Source organism: Schistocerca gregaria, chromosome 3 (assembly GCF_023897955.1).
Source record: "Schistocerca gregaria isolate iqSchGreg1 chromosome 3, iqSchGreg1.2, whole genome shotgun sequence".
Lineage (NCBI taxonomy): Eukaryota > Metazoa > Arthropoda > Insecta > Orthoptera > Acrididae > Schistocerca > Schistocerca gregaria.
Window position 1 is genome coordinate 206,151,600 of NC_064922.1, and position 14,574 is coordinate 206,166,173.

The window sequence follows — 14,574 nt, forward strand, 5'->3', positions numbered from 1 at the left end:
TTCCTCCACTAGAGTACACAAGCAAGAGCGTTAACTGCTGCCAATCATTTCATCATAGTAATAAATATCATCTTCCCTAAGAACATTAAGCAGCATGACACCGACTCAAAAGTTAGAGTGGCCTACAATCTCTCACAGCCACCCCATTCCTCTCAATACCTGCTCAGTACGTGCAGATTTTATTTAATTGCAATCTTTCATTTATAAATTTCAATGTTACATTCAAAATTCGCAATTGCCGAGTGATAGGAACCTTCGACCATTCGATTCATATTTATATTCATATTGTGCATTGTAGACTCAGCAGTATTTGGCTTCTAATGTGGCAACTATGTATCCCAGCCCCTAGACAACGAAACCAGACAAAACTTTTAATATTTCAACTCTGAGTCAGAGCGTACGTAATTGAGGGCCACAATTAATATTTATTTTTGAAAGCCCGCAAAGTCAACTCTTGACTCCAAGCGCCGAACCACGGTATGCATGCTTCGGTGGCACCAATCCACATACTTCCCTATGGGCACTCACTGCTGACCAGTGGCTGCAATGTTACTCTTCGGAGCGTCGAACAGTTGTGAGTGTTTTGTAAGCGCTTTGCGAAGCTGACATAAGGTATCCCCAGATTCGACTGCCGATTGATACTGACTGTCGAGTGTCAGAAGACTTTTTTTAACTGTGGGTTGTTTTTTAGGTACAGCCTCAAACTAAGGTTCTTCCTAAAATTAAAATTAAAATCATGCAGCGTTTCGGCCCTCGTAGTGATACTCTGGCGTGCATTTCTTGAAAACCTAAAGGGGATTCTGGTTACTATTTGTGCCCTGTGTGTGTAGAGTTGCGAGGTCTACTCCTTGCAAAACGTGTCGATTCCTCGTTCACACAGTTGTGGGATAGGAGATCTTACCAGCATCGAGTCGGCGCATTCTAATCGTGTTCGCACGAGGTAGCAGAAGGCAAATTAGTCTCTCCATATGTAAGTAGGCGTTAGCCTTCTATGGTTTTTTTCTACAGGCTTTAAGATCGCACGTATTTTGGCAGTCATTACTTCCTTTGCGTATATGAAGCTATTGATCACACTCCTCACAATTCCAGTACAATGACCAGAATTGTTGATCTTGAACTTTTTATTTCGTATTTAGCGTATCTGTCTACGTCAGGTTTCAATCGGAGGCTTCCTGTCTAGCCCTGGTCTGAGCGTGATCGTTCATCTATTTGTACGTTCATACTCTTCTAATCCAGCTCTGTGGGCAGCGGGTCTGGCTGCTATGCAGAAGACCCAGGTTCCATTCCCGGTACAGCCAGGGAAGTTTCCTTGGGCGGACGATTGGTATAGGATGCCCTGAGCCTTGTTAGGCCTAGCGAGGAGCTACTTGAGTGAGAAGTAGCGTATTCGAGGTCAAGAAAACCGACAACGGCTGGGAGAGTGGTGTGCTGGCCACATACCCCTCCATACCGCATCCGATGACGCCCTTGGCAGCGAATGGCATTGCGGTCGGTCGGTACCGATCGGCCCATCAGAGCCACAACGCAGAGCTTTGCTTGCCTCTATTAAGGTCATCCATCATTTCAGTTCTCTTCCACTCATTCCTTTCACTTTTCTATCTACAATATTTTGTTGCAGATGGTTCCTACGCCAACGGCCTTGCCGCAGTGGTAACACTGGTTCCCGTCAGATCACCGAAATTAAGCAGTGTCGGGCTGGGCTAGCACTTGGATGGGAGACCATCCGGTCTGCCGAGCGCAGTTGGCAAGCGTGGTGCACTCAGCCCTTGTGAAGCTAATTGAGGAGCTACTTGACTGAGAAGTGGCGGCTCCTGTCTCGTAAACTGACATACGGCCGGGAGAGCGGTGTGGTGATCACATGTCCCTCCTTATCCACATCTAATGACGCCTGTTGGCTGAGGATGACACGGCGGCCGGTCGGTACCGTTGAGCCTTCATGGTCATTTCGGGCGGAGTTAAGTTTAGATTGTTCCTACACAGTAAGTGTCCCCTTCAAGATTTTTTTCTTTTCCTGATCTTCTTTCCTCCTCTATCTTTGTTTTTCACTTCTTCTGCATTCTTAGGTCTGTCAGTCCACTTCACCTTAAACATTGTTCTCCATAGTTGCATTTCAGAACTTTCTAAATAACTTCCTTTATGCTTTTTAACTGCCTATGGTTCACTACTGTACAAGGCTATTTCCAGACATAACATTTAGAAAATCTTCTCCTCGCTCCACTGGAATCACTCTAGCTGTTAGCAAATATTTCAATTTTTTTAAATGCTCTGTTTCCAGTAGATATCCTCCTTCTTATGTCTTCTGTACAGCTTCCGTTCCATGTCCTTAAACTTCACAGGTACAAAAAAGGATTTTACTTGTTGGATCTTTTTCCTAGAAACCCTATTAAAATTATATAGGGACAGGGGATCATACGATTATTTGGAGATTAAAAAGAGAATAGTTTAACTGGCACCCTTTATTTATTCTCATCACTTTCGTCTTTCTATATTTATCTTCATTCCATACTTCTCGACCCTTCTTGCAATGCTCTTCAATATCTGCTGTAGCTCCTCTTCTAGTTTCGCGAGTACTGCTTGATGATCCACCTATTTCATATCTTTATCCTTTCTCCTCCGGTTACAATGGCGCTTGCACCCTGCGTATCATTACCTACCAATTGTTCTCCATATATGTTGAACAGCTTCGGTGACAGTGAGCATTCTTTCGTTAGAACAATTCCAGTGCTCATCTCTTCCACCTCCTGATTTCCTGTTCTTGAACTACACTTACCGAATTCTCTCTTGTTTTATTCACTGCCTGTGATACCTTCGTCTCCAAGGTGTCACCACTTCAGCTTCGCTGTTCTGCGCAAGGCACCGGACGCGAGTGTCTCTGTCGTGAGCAGTAGGTGAAAGAAAAATTGTGCTGGTTTCCGGTGTTACAGAGAAGGCGAGCGGCGCCAGCTGCTGGGCCTGGTACTGGCGCCAACCGCGTACTGGCGAGGGCAGCCGTTCCACTGCGCCGTGGTGCTGGCGCTCGCCGGCATCCGCCTGGAGGCCGACGCCCTGCTGCCCTTCCACTTTGTGGTCAGCGCGCACCGTAAGTCACCCGATGACGCAAGAGCCGAGCAAAAGTCTTCTCTGCTGTCTGTCTGCAACATTCTTGTTTATGCGTCTTGATCCCTGCAATTAGCACTGCATGGTCCCACCGTAGTTTTTTATTCTGGTCATAAATAGCCTAACAATGAAAAATTTTCTTCCTCTGCTTTTTTCATTCTTGCCAGAGACACATCACGATGACATTAAAAGAGATGTAATATCGGAAGAATGAAGACAACATATTGATTTATTTCTGTTATAAAATAAACCTGTTGTCTTCTTATGCAATGCAGTTTATGCGAGGGGTGTTCAATAAGTAATGCTACTCTTTTTTTTCTGAAAGCCGGTTGGTTTTATTCAGAATTCCAGTGAGGTGTTTGTAATCCGTTGATCATCTCGATTGAGAGCTAGGGATGGGAAAAACCGACCGCTTAAAACCGATACCCGTGACTGAGTTCTGTATAATCGGTATTTTTCGATATTTGTTTGGTATCTGTTATAACAGGTGTTTTTTTTTTATTTTTTAATAATAATCTAGTAAAAAATTCGAAATATTAATTAACCATAGCGTCATTTTCAAAACCTTTTTTAAAAAGTAGTTACTTCGTAAAATTGGCATTTGTTTGAAATGTTGCGTTATGTTAGAATCTGGGAGAAATTATCATTTTATTAAGAAAGCCGACAGAAACGAGCAAAAAACACATGGCATAAGAATTGGTTGAGCATTGCTGAGACAGTAATGTCCCTGCTGCCGTGTCTAACAACCCTACCACAACAAAGGTCAAAATTTAATAATGATTGTGGTGTTGCTCACGCTGCTAAATACTGCATTTTCGGGAAACAACAAAGTTATTATGTGGCAGGTGTCATTAGAGGACAGTTAATAAAGTTATTTCATGTAATAATGAATAAGCTAGGCACTCATCTTTTCGTGTTTCCCACGCTGGTCTCGTTGTAAAGTCATGGCTCAATCGTCGAAAATCTAGGTGATGATTCCAAGCTCGGATGCAAAGAGGCCTAGGTTTTATTCTGCGATATTCAAAAGTTTTGTAGATGCGCTTCGCAAACCATTCTTGAAGATTATACTTTTGCAGGACAATAGTGATGTAAAAAAAGTAATCAGCACTCCGAATTTAAGTTACACTTCTTTTTTATTACTTTTGCTGCAAAATCACGTAACACGCAAAACATCACTTCACAATACAAAACATACTGGAAAACATATTCCTCACTGTTAAAGTTCACATTTTATAAACTGGCTACAATATGCGTCTTTCCAACATGACGTCCAAGACTTGACTTTCTCAAGGTCCGACTCTCTAACTAACTAATAATCGCTAACGCGTCCAAAAATCAGAGTTACAAGTACGTCAAAGATCATAGTGACAAAAGAAAGAATACACATAAGAATAATATCATTGGAATACAAATATATCGATGTATCAAAGTACCTCTACATTAATGAAATCAAATCTGAATGTTATCTCAGAAATATGTCAACTACTTTACAGAAACACAGTAGAATATCGCGGGTATCGAGAGGTTCAGGTAAGGTGCCGTAATGGCTACGTAATTCAAGTACCATTGCACGTGTGTCGTGGCTTAAGGTAAGCGTGTACGGGCAGAATGCAAGACCTGCCCCCACCTGGTATGTACGGTAATATCGAGCTTTCCTCGCCGGTCTTCCGTTGTATTGCAGAAAGGCACCAGTCTGGGAATATGTTTGCGAAGCGACGTAACAATTAAGTCCAATGCATGTTCTTTAAATGAGTAAAGATTTGTCTACCATTTCAATGAAGTAATAAAAGTGGAAGGAAATTATGGAAACAGTAATAAATTAAAAACTTAACAACAGTTAATACATAGTACACAATAAAAATAAAAAGTAGCTGATCTGCTGCCTTTGTCTACGTAATATGGCTCTATCCGCTAGTAGCCCTTGAAAACACACAAATCAGCACGAGAAACAGAGATCTTCAACCTCAATATTAATTTTAATAATGAACAGCTTCAGTTGCACCGTTTACCTAGAATTTTACCTATGTTTCAGTCAGAATAACCCAACGTTCTTCAGAATAACAGTATCTGTTGTTGGTCTATAGTGGACATGGTGGACGTCGCAGCCACGAGTGCTGCCGCATCGTGGCCGTGAAGTGGGGCCGAGGCAGTGGCAGATAAGTTTTACAGTTTGACGATCATTTGTGGATTTGTAGTTTTAGATACTGTTATTCTGAAGAAGGTTGGGTTATCCCGACTGAAACCTAGGTAAATTCTAGGTAAACGGTGCAACTGAGGCTGTTCATTATTAAAATTAAAATTAATATTCATACAGCTGCTGACGGGCCGCGGAATGTTGAAGATGTTTATCCTCAGTTTTCATCCTTTAGTACTGACTATTTTAATCTCCAAATAATCGTATGATCCCTTGTCCTCATATAACTTTAGTAGGGTTTCAAAAAATTAGAATCAATTGCAAGAATACTGCTGATTTTTTGTACTATTCGGTGACTTATCACTTTTCGAGAAAAGCAACTAACGGTGGAGATGCTACGTTTCCTCATATCTGCATATTTAATTTAATATTTTTATTCTGTGCATCTTGAAACAGAGAGAGCCAAAATTTTTCAGTCTTTGTTCGAATTCTACGTTTATTGCAGGTAACAACAGAAATAAAAAACCGAAAATCGGTTATTTCAGAAACCGCTTGTTTTGAGTGCTTTTCAAAGTAAGGTTAAGTTGCCTGGTAAAAAAACCGACAGAACGGAAAACCGTTTGTTTCAGAGATAACCACCATCCCTAATCAGAGAGCCAACACATTATGGCTACTGGTCGCAAGATGTCATTCACGTAGGTCACACCACACCATCTGTCATTTATGTTTGTACCCAATAGCACCCCACACCATTACCTTATTAGCACCCCACACCATAACGCCTTGAGTTGGTGCAGTATGTCTTGTGTGAATGCAGTCACTGTGATGCTGTTCAACCTGTCCGCAGCAAACAGAAGCTGGATTCATCCGAAAACACTATCTGACCCATATCTGTACACCATAGCCGTATAGTATATATCTGCAAATTCGTCAAAGGCAGGAAGAGAAGTGGACGATGCCTACGTAACCCATGCCATAACGGCAATGGACTGTCAACCCTGGTAGTGTACGATGTGTTACACCGTTCCACTGTTGCACCAGAGCCGAAGAGGAAGCAGATCTGTCCTGCAATAGCGTTCGGATGGATGCATCAGATTCTCTCATGCCAATAATGCACTCTCTTTCAAACACATTGATATGACGGTACAGTTCGCGCATACGTCTGCGAGGCATCCTGTACGTCTACTCAAGTCACACTGATTACATTAGGCTGGCTTATTTTACCGGTAGGTGGTGTTGCGCCGCGGTATCGAGATTGACCTGAACCCGCTGGCCGACATGGTTCAAATGTTAACAATTCCTGCAGAACATACTAATTTACATGTTCTGTGAATGTGAACGTTCTAGCCCGCATATCGTGGTCGTGCGGTAGCGTTCTCGTTTCCCATGCCCGAGTTCCCGGGTTCGATTCCCAGCGGGGTCAGGGATTTTCTCTGCCTCGTGATGGCTGGGTGTTCTGTGATGTCCTTAGGTTAGTTAGGTTTAAGTAGTTCCAAGTTCTAGGGGACTGATGACCATAGATGTTAAGTCCCATAGTGCTCAGAGCCATTTGAACCTTTTTTTTTTTTTTGTAAACGTCGTATCTCTAGTCGTCCTTGGTACTGCGACGATTAACAATGGATTGGCCGAGAACGCAGTACGGATATTGCATCACACCATTTATCTACAAGATTGTCTGATCTCGCGAGATGCGATTTTCTTGTGGGGCTTTGTACTAGAATGTGTCTGCTCGCCTCCCCTTCCACCAGTTTTGAGTAAACTGCTGCGGCGTCCAGCTACTGCAGTGAATGCAGTAACGCCGTACATGCTCGGAAAAGTACGTTTGTGTCGTGCGTCAGGTGGAGAGCACAGTGAAAATTTGTGAAACGTAAATAAAATCGAGCATCCTAAACATACAATGGGTATTCAATAAGTAATGTAACACTTTTTTTTTCGGCCAATTTCGATTGAAAAAATTGTGGAATTTGCTGTGGGATATAGTGAAATATTCTCACTACAGCCACCGTAGTTCCATGAACGTGCTGCGAATGCATAGAAAGAAAGATCCTTTATCACTTAGCTACAATGTAGCAGGTCAGCAACCGGAAGTAGTTAATTCCATATATTATCTGGGAGGAGGCATTAAGAGTGATTTAAAATGGAGTGACCGTATAAGATTAATCGTCGGTAAAGCAGACGCCAGACTGAGATTCATTGGAAGAATCCTAAGGAAATGCAGTACGAAAACAAAGGAAGTAGTTTACAGTACACTTGTTTGCCCACTGCTTGAATACTGCTCACCGGTGTGGGATGTGGGATCCGTACGAGATAGGGTTCATGGAAGAGATAGAGAAGATCCAACTGAGAGCAGCGCGCTTCGTTACAGGATCATTTAGTAATCGCGAAAGCGTTACGGAGATGATAGATAAATTCTGGTGGAAGACTCTGCAAGAGAGACGCTCAGTAGCTCGGTACAGGCTTTTGTTGAATTTTCCAGAACATACCTTCACCGAGGAGTCAAGCAGTATATTGCTGCTTCCTAAGTATATCTCGCGAAGAGACCATGAGGATAAAATTAGAGAGATTAGAGCCCTCACAGAGGCATACGGACATTCTTTCTTTTCACGAACAATACGAGACTGGAATAGAAGGGAGAACCGATTGAGGTACTCAAGATACCCTCCGCCACACACCGTCAGGTGGCTTGCGGAGTATGGATGTAGATGTAGATGTAGTTGTAGATGTAGAAGTTGTGATAGGTGACGGCGCTATATGTAGCCTGTAAAATGGAGTCTCAAACGGAAGTGCATTCCAAGCAGAGATGTATCATTGAGTTTCTTTTGGCGGAAAATCAGAGCACCGGAGATACTCTTAGGCACTTGCAGAATTTCTGCAGAGACCTGGCAGTAGCAAAAGCACGGTGAGTGTTTGGGCGAGGCGTCTGTCATCATCGCAACAACGCCGCTCAAAACTGTCCTATGTCCTGCGCCAGCCGGTCACATACAGCTGTGACTCTTGCAATGTTGGAATGTACGAGCACTCTCCATGAAGGTGACCGTCGGATCAGAATCAAACACCTCGCTGCTCGCCTGGGTGTCTCTGTTAGTAATGCTGACACATTCGTCAAGAAGTTGGGGTTTCAAAGGTGTTCTTCCTCATGCACCCTACAGCGCAGACCTCGGACGTTCCAACATACATCTGTTTGGTCCAATTGAGGATGCACCTGCGAGAGGAGGTACATGGATGATGGGAAGGTTACTGGTTCAGCAAGATGTTGGCTGCCTCCCAGTAAGCTGGCGTAAAGCCATCGTCTTGAAGAGAGTTTATGTTGAAAAATAGAGTTCTGTAGCCAAAAGAGGAGGGAATACTATGGTGTATTGGAATCCTGAACAAAACCAACTTCCTTTCAGAAAAAAAAAGGTTTTGCATTACTTACTGAACGGCCCTTGTAATTTGCCATGATTTGGGTAGAAGCGTGTAAGTCCAGAGTCCACAGTTTAAAGGAACACACTGTGGTGTCCCGTGACATTTCCTTGAGAAAGGCCATGGCACATCGTTAGGTTCTTCAAAGTATGGAAGATAGCCGCCTGAACGAAATACAAAAATTGTGTTTAGCTCAGATAGACTTTGCAGAAACAATGCACCAACGACAAGCGTCTCTTTGTGTAGAGTCAAGTGAGATAAGGCGCTACCTGTGAGCGTCGTGAGCGGGTGTCTCCACTTGCCGATGGAGCCCACTGTTCTCTGCTCGCGCCGCTTGAACGTGCTTTGGAGGGGCCGCCATAGAATACGCAAGCAGACCACTCCCAGAATATCAGTAGAAGCGGTAAAGACACGAAAGAGACTGGTTGATTTGGGGTAAAGGTACAGATAAAGAGTTATTGTCATATGGTTGTGAATTGTAACTGTGTAAGTTTATGGAGGGAAATACAGTGCTTAAAGCAAAGTCACTGTCGGAAATAATTTACATAGCTAATGATAGGAGAAACCCCGCTCTCTTTCAGTGAAGCACTGGCAGCTCGGAAAAGAAGATACAGAGCACGGCAAGAAGTCGAGCTGGAAATAACTGGCAGGGCCAACTCATAACTATCTTTACAGGCGACCGTCAATCCAATGTTAACATATCGTACCTTGAATATTGTACATTCAACCAGGCAAGGAGAAGGCAGCAGTACACCTCGTGTTAAGTATGGTGAAGGACTACAGCACCGTGGAACATGATAAACGCCGCAATACGTATATCCTTCCGCGTGATTCGTTCATGTTAACCACAATTGCAAAGAAAACATTCGTGATAAAGTATTCATAACACGCTTATATCTATTTGTTCAAATAAAGTTATTAGTATTCCCTGTAAGAAAGTAACACAGTCTCATTTTTCCTATTCTTGAATTTTTACCGTTTTGCGTGAAGAAGACTTAGTTGAAAAAGTATTCCAAGGTTGTACACATATGCATGTAAATGATATACACTACTAAAAATTTGATGGTTCAAAAAATAAAAATTTCATAGTCCCATGTGTAAGTTAAAATTGACCCAAGTTTGTATCTTGATTGAAGTAGAAAATAGTCTGTTGAAATTTGATGACTTTTTTTTAAAAAACACCTTGTGCTGTCCCCTACTGAGAAGAACGCTGGCAGCAAGAGTGCGACAGCGAGTCCGACGTGCGCTAGGCAGAACATTTTCATGAATGCTGTTACGTCAACACAACTGTCACTGGCTAAAGAGATTCGGGCCATATAAATATACTAAACCGTCGCACCTCTCGAATAATATCGGTCTCTTTCATCACTTGTGTTTGAATATTATCAATAGCTGCTGAACAGTAATTTATTAATCCTCGTACTGTGTATTCAACTATTTACACTCGTTCCTTCCCACCGATATGTGTTTCGTTTTATTCAGTTGTATGCCACTCTCGCCAGTTTCTTGCTTGCAATATAAATGTCATTTCTGCGTGCAGATTTAAGTGGACTCTTCCTGTTTCTCTCACTAGTGCTGCAAGTAATAAGTAATAGAAACTGGGAGAGCATAAATGCTAAACAGTTAAACACAACAAGGCTGTCAGTGAAGTCTAGTGACAAGAGAATATTTTTCGGACGATAAACAGCATAGGTAATGGGCAGCTACCAACAGGCACGAATACCGGGTTGTGTTCTGGAAGGGGTGAGGTCACAGTTTCTCACTTTCTACTCATAAACCTCCAGCCCGCGAAACGTAATTGGCCGTCATTCTCACTTTTAACGTACCATAAATGTAAAATGGCCATATATCAGGACTTCACTTATCACTACGATTGTGAGCACAGGTTAGTAAATTATAACTATGCGAGAGTGTAAATGAGAGAAATGCTTCGGTCGTTTCCCGCTAGATTCAAGACGATGAGTCGTTCTGTTATATTTTTCCTTGTGGTGGGGCTTTTATGTTCTGAGTTGCTGTGTTGCTGAGTGGCTGTGGTTTCCCAGTTCTATCCGTGTACTCACGAACCGTGACCAATTTGACACAGACACCAAGTTTCCTGGCTGCATTGTCTTCTGCAGCTGGTCAGTGCGCAAGCGCCTCCACGTCACCTAGCGCTCAAGCGAGCAACTAAAAAGTTTCCTCTGTGCTGAACATGGTTTGTAATTTCTAGAATTCTTAGACTTTTTAGACTATTTGTATAAGATAAATACCGTCTTTTGCAACAGTAATAAAAGTCTTATTAACGCCAAAAGCGTTTCGGTTTATGCTAAAACATCTTCAGTTGTCACTGTAACAATATGTTCTTTTTTTTCTCTTACAGAATTTCTTTCTAAGATCGTGAACAGTTCACATACTGTAACTTACTACTATAAACAATGTTGCTTCTTATTATTACTCACAGTTATTTTGTTGTTTACGTCATTCATCCTGTTCTTCCACGTATATGTGTTACATTTTAACACACAGCACTTTCACTAACACTAAACGTATTCACATTTTTGTGTGTTGTGAACAAACACTGTCATCTGGCCATTTCGTGTGTTTTGTTATGCCACTGCGGGATGCATTCATCTTTTGCTTCTTTTGGTGGTGGTGGAAGAGTCTTCTATTGCTGTGTGTGTGTGTGTGTGTGTGTGTGTGTGTGTGTGTGTGAGAGAGAGAGAGAGAGAGAGAGAGAGAGAGTTTGTAAAGGGAGCTAACTTGTTTTAACTACTGTATGTGTAAATTATTGCTTTACAATGGTACATTGGAGGTTGATCTAGAGAGAGGATATTGCCAAGTTTGCGATATTATTTTCTGGTGTCTAGGGGTAAAGGAGGAGAGGAGTACTCTCTCTGCAGTATGTTTTTTTAGTTTGAAAAACGTCTGGTTGCTGCTGTTTGTCTGGTCGTTTATTATATGTTTCCTATCTGTTATTGATTTTTTAATACGGAAATTCTCTTGCAGGTTTAGGTGATGTTTCTTACAATGAATCTGACTATTTTCATGTTCTTTTCTATGCAACAAGAGATAGACTCAACTTACATTTACTAAGAAAAAGTAAATATAAAACTCAAAACAGCATTTTCTACCAAGGAATAAAACTGTACAATAAATTACCAAAAGAGATTTAAAAAATTGCAAAAATACACTTATTTAAAAAGGCAGCTGATAAGTACCTGTTATGCAATATATTTTATACATTGAAGGATTACTTAGATAAAACAGAGTAAGGGTTTGATAAAAAAATGATATACAAATAGTGATAATAATAATGATTATAAAACAACCAACGTTCCACGTAACATCTTCACTCTATGTGTTTTCCTTCTTTTTTCCTTTCTAAAAATACCTACCCCCAAGCTATGCATAGCACAATACTGACAACTCTTCTTCTTTCTGAGGACAACATTCACTCATTATGGAGGGATGCTGACTCAGTTTTTCAGGATAGCAAATGGGACGTTGCGGTACAGAAAATACCCAGAGATCACCAGTGTGTGTGTGTGTGTGTGTGTGTGTGTGTGTGTGTGTGTGTGTGTAGTGAGTGGAGTGTTATGAAACAAAGTGTGTATACTGTGTGCAATGACTGATAGTGAGATATGAGTGAACAGTGTGGCATTACATTATTTAATGTTATTTGAAAAAAAAGTATTGTATACCAGGAGTAAATATAATGATTGTCTCCAATTAGAAGTCTGTAAATATATGTCTATACGAACTAGCTAATTTTAAATCGATCTAAACTTGTAAACACTTTCATATGTCCTATATTCTTGTAAAAAGAGATCTACGGATGAATAAAGCTACTACTACTACTACTATTGTAGTAGGATCGTGGTCTTCTTGCTGGAGGTGTTTTGCTAAAGTTGAACGGCTAGTGTGATATTTCCATCCTCTTTCATATTCTTTATATCTTATTTCAAAGGTTCTGCTTGTCTGCCGTAAGTACAGAGCATGACAGGTAATACAGTGGAGTTGATAAATGGCAGATTTTTTCGGATGTCAGTGTGATCTTCCTTTTTCATTTATTTCTGTATAGAGTTATTACTTTGGTATGTCATTTTTATTCTTTGTTTCTTGAGAATGTTCCCAATTTTTTGTGACAATTTGTTTCTGTATGTGAGTGTATACCAGCTTGTCAGTGAGTTTCTGTTTTGTGGCTTGCTGTGTAGTGGTGTTGATGTTGGTGTGCATCCCGTAGTAGCATAACAAAACACGCTAAATGGCGAGATGACAGTGGTTCTTCGAAACACACAAAAACCGTGAATATGTTTAGTGTCAGTGAAAGTGCTGTGCGTTAAAATCTAACGCTTACACGTGGAAGAACAGGAACGAAAAAACTGTGAGTAATGGTTAGAATTAATTCTGTATATTACTGTAAGTTACAGCATGAGAACTGTTCATGATCACAGCAAAGAAAACTGTAAACGAAAAACAAAAACACTGAAGATGCTTTAAAATAAAGCGAAACGCATTTGGTCTTAATAATACTGCCATTGTAGTTGCAAGAGACAGTATATAATTTGTGTAAGTTGTATATCTGCACCTGCGAAAAAAGGAGGCTGATAAAGAAAGAAGACATATACTGGGTGATCAAAAAGTCAGTATAAGACTGAAAACTTAGTAAAACCACGGAATAATGTAGACAGAGAGGTAAAATTTGTCACACATGCTTGGAATGACATGGGGTTCTTTTAGAACAAAAAAAAAGTTCACAAAATGTTCGACAGTTGGCGCTGGACAGCAAATCGTCATTGTACGCATGACAATCGTGTATAAAAGGAGCTGTAAAGAGAGAGAGAGAATCAGATGCGCCAGCAGTCGCAGCATGTTGACGTTACCTGAAAAAGCACTTTTAGTGAAGCTGTATTATCAGAATGGGGAATGTGTTAGTTCAGAGTTACGATCCTATCGCCATAGGAAGGGGATTCGAACGGGTAAAGGTCCGTTAACAAATGCAGCTGTGGCGAGAATGATTTCGAAGTTCGAAGCCACGGGTTGTCCAGACGATTGACCCCGTAGTGGCCGACCGAGCACAAGGCGTAATGCTGGTGAGACAGTTCAGGAAGAAATTGAGACTGTAGCGGATTCGTCTATGCACGGGGAAGTCAGCGCTCGTGCAGTCGCACGTCGCACCGGCATTCCATACACTACTGTTTAGTTGGCACTTAGGCGTACCCTCCGATCCTATCCGTACAAAATCCATCGGCATCATGAACAGTTACCTGACCTTTTAGTGAAACGGAGGGAATTTGCGGAGTGGGTGTTTCAAAAGGTGGCGGAAGATGGTGATTGGTTCAGTAACGTGTTGTGGTCCGACGAAGCTCATTTCACGCTCCGAGGGTCTGTCAACGCCCACAACTGCAGAATTTGGGCTACCGAAAATCCTAGAACTGTCGTGGAAACTCCATTGCACGACGAGAAAGTCATGGTATGGTTTGGATTTACCACATCCACCGCTATCGGGCCTTTTTTTCCGAGGAAATGCGTGATTCTGGTTTTGTAACTGCTACCGTGATGGGTGAGAGGTACGCCGATATGTTACAGACTCGCATCATCCCCAGCCTGGCTGATAAACACCTGCTGGAACGTACGATGTTTATGCAGGATGGCGCTGCACCCCATATTGCTAGTCGCGTGAAAGATCTCTTGCTAGCGTCGTTTGGTGATGATCGTGTGCTCAGCCGCCACTTTCGTCCTGCTTGGCATCCAAGGTCCCCAGACCTCAATCCGTGCGATTATTGGCTTTGGGGTCACCTGAAGTCGCAAGTGTATCGTGATCGACCAACATCTCTAGGGATGCTCAAAGACAACATCCGACACCAATGTCTCACCATACCTCCGAACATGCTTTACAGTGCTGTTCACAACATTATTCCTCGACTACAGCTATTGTTGAGGAATGATGGTCGAAATATTGA

The 14,574-nt window shown here is 41.9% G+C and overlaps 1 protein-coding gene across 3 annotated transcripts in view; it reads left to right on the forward strand.

Annotated features, from left to right (window-relative positions):
- The window catches only part of LOC126354357 (peroxisomal leader peptide-processing protease-like), a 1,193,162-nt gene that overhangs the window by 1,047,554 nt on the left and 131,034 nt on the right, over positions 1 to 14,574 (forward strand). For all 3 annotated transcript variants that reach the window (XM_050003932.1, XM_050003933.1, XM_050003934.1), the window contains one exon: positions 2,925 to 3,079. In XM_050003932.1, the coding sequence (XP_049859889.1) occupies positions 2,925 to 3,079 (155 nt within the window). The remainder of the gene's footprint in view (positions 1 to 2,924; positions 3,080 to 14,574) is intronic.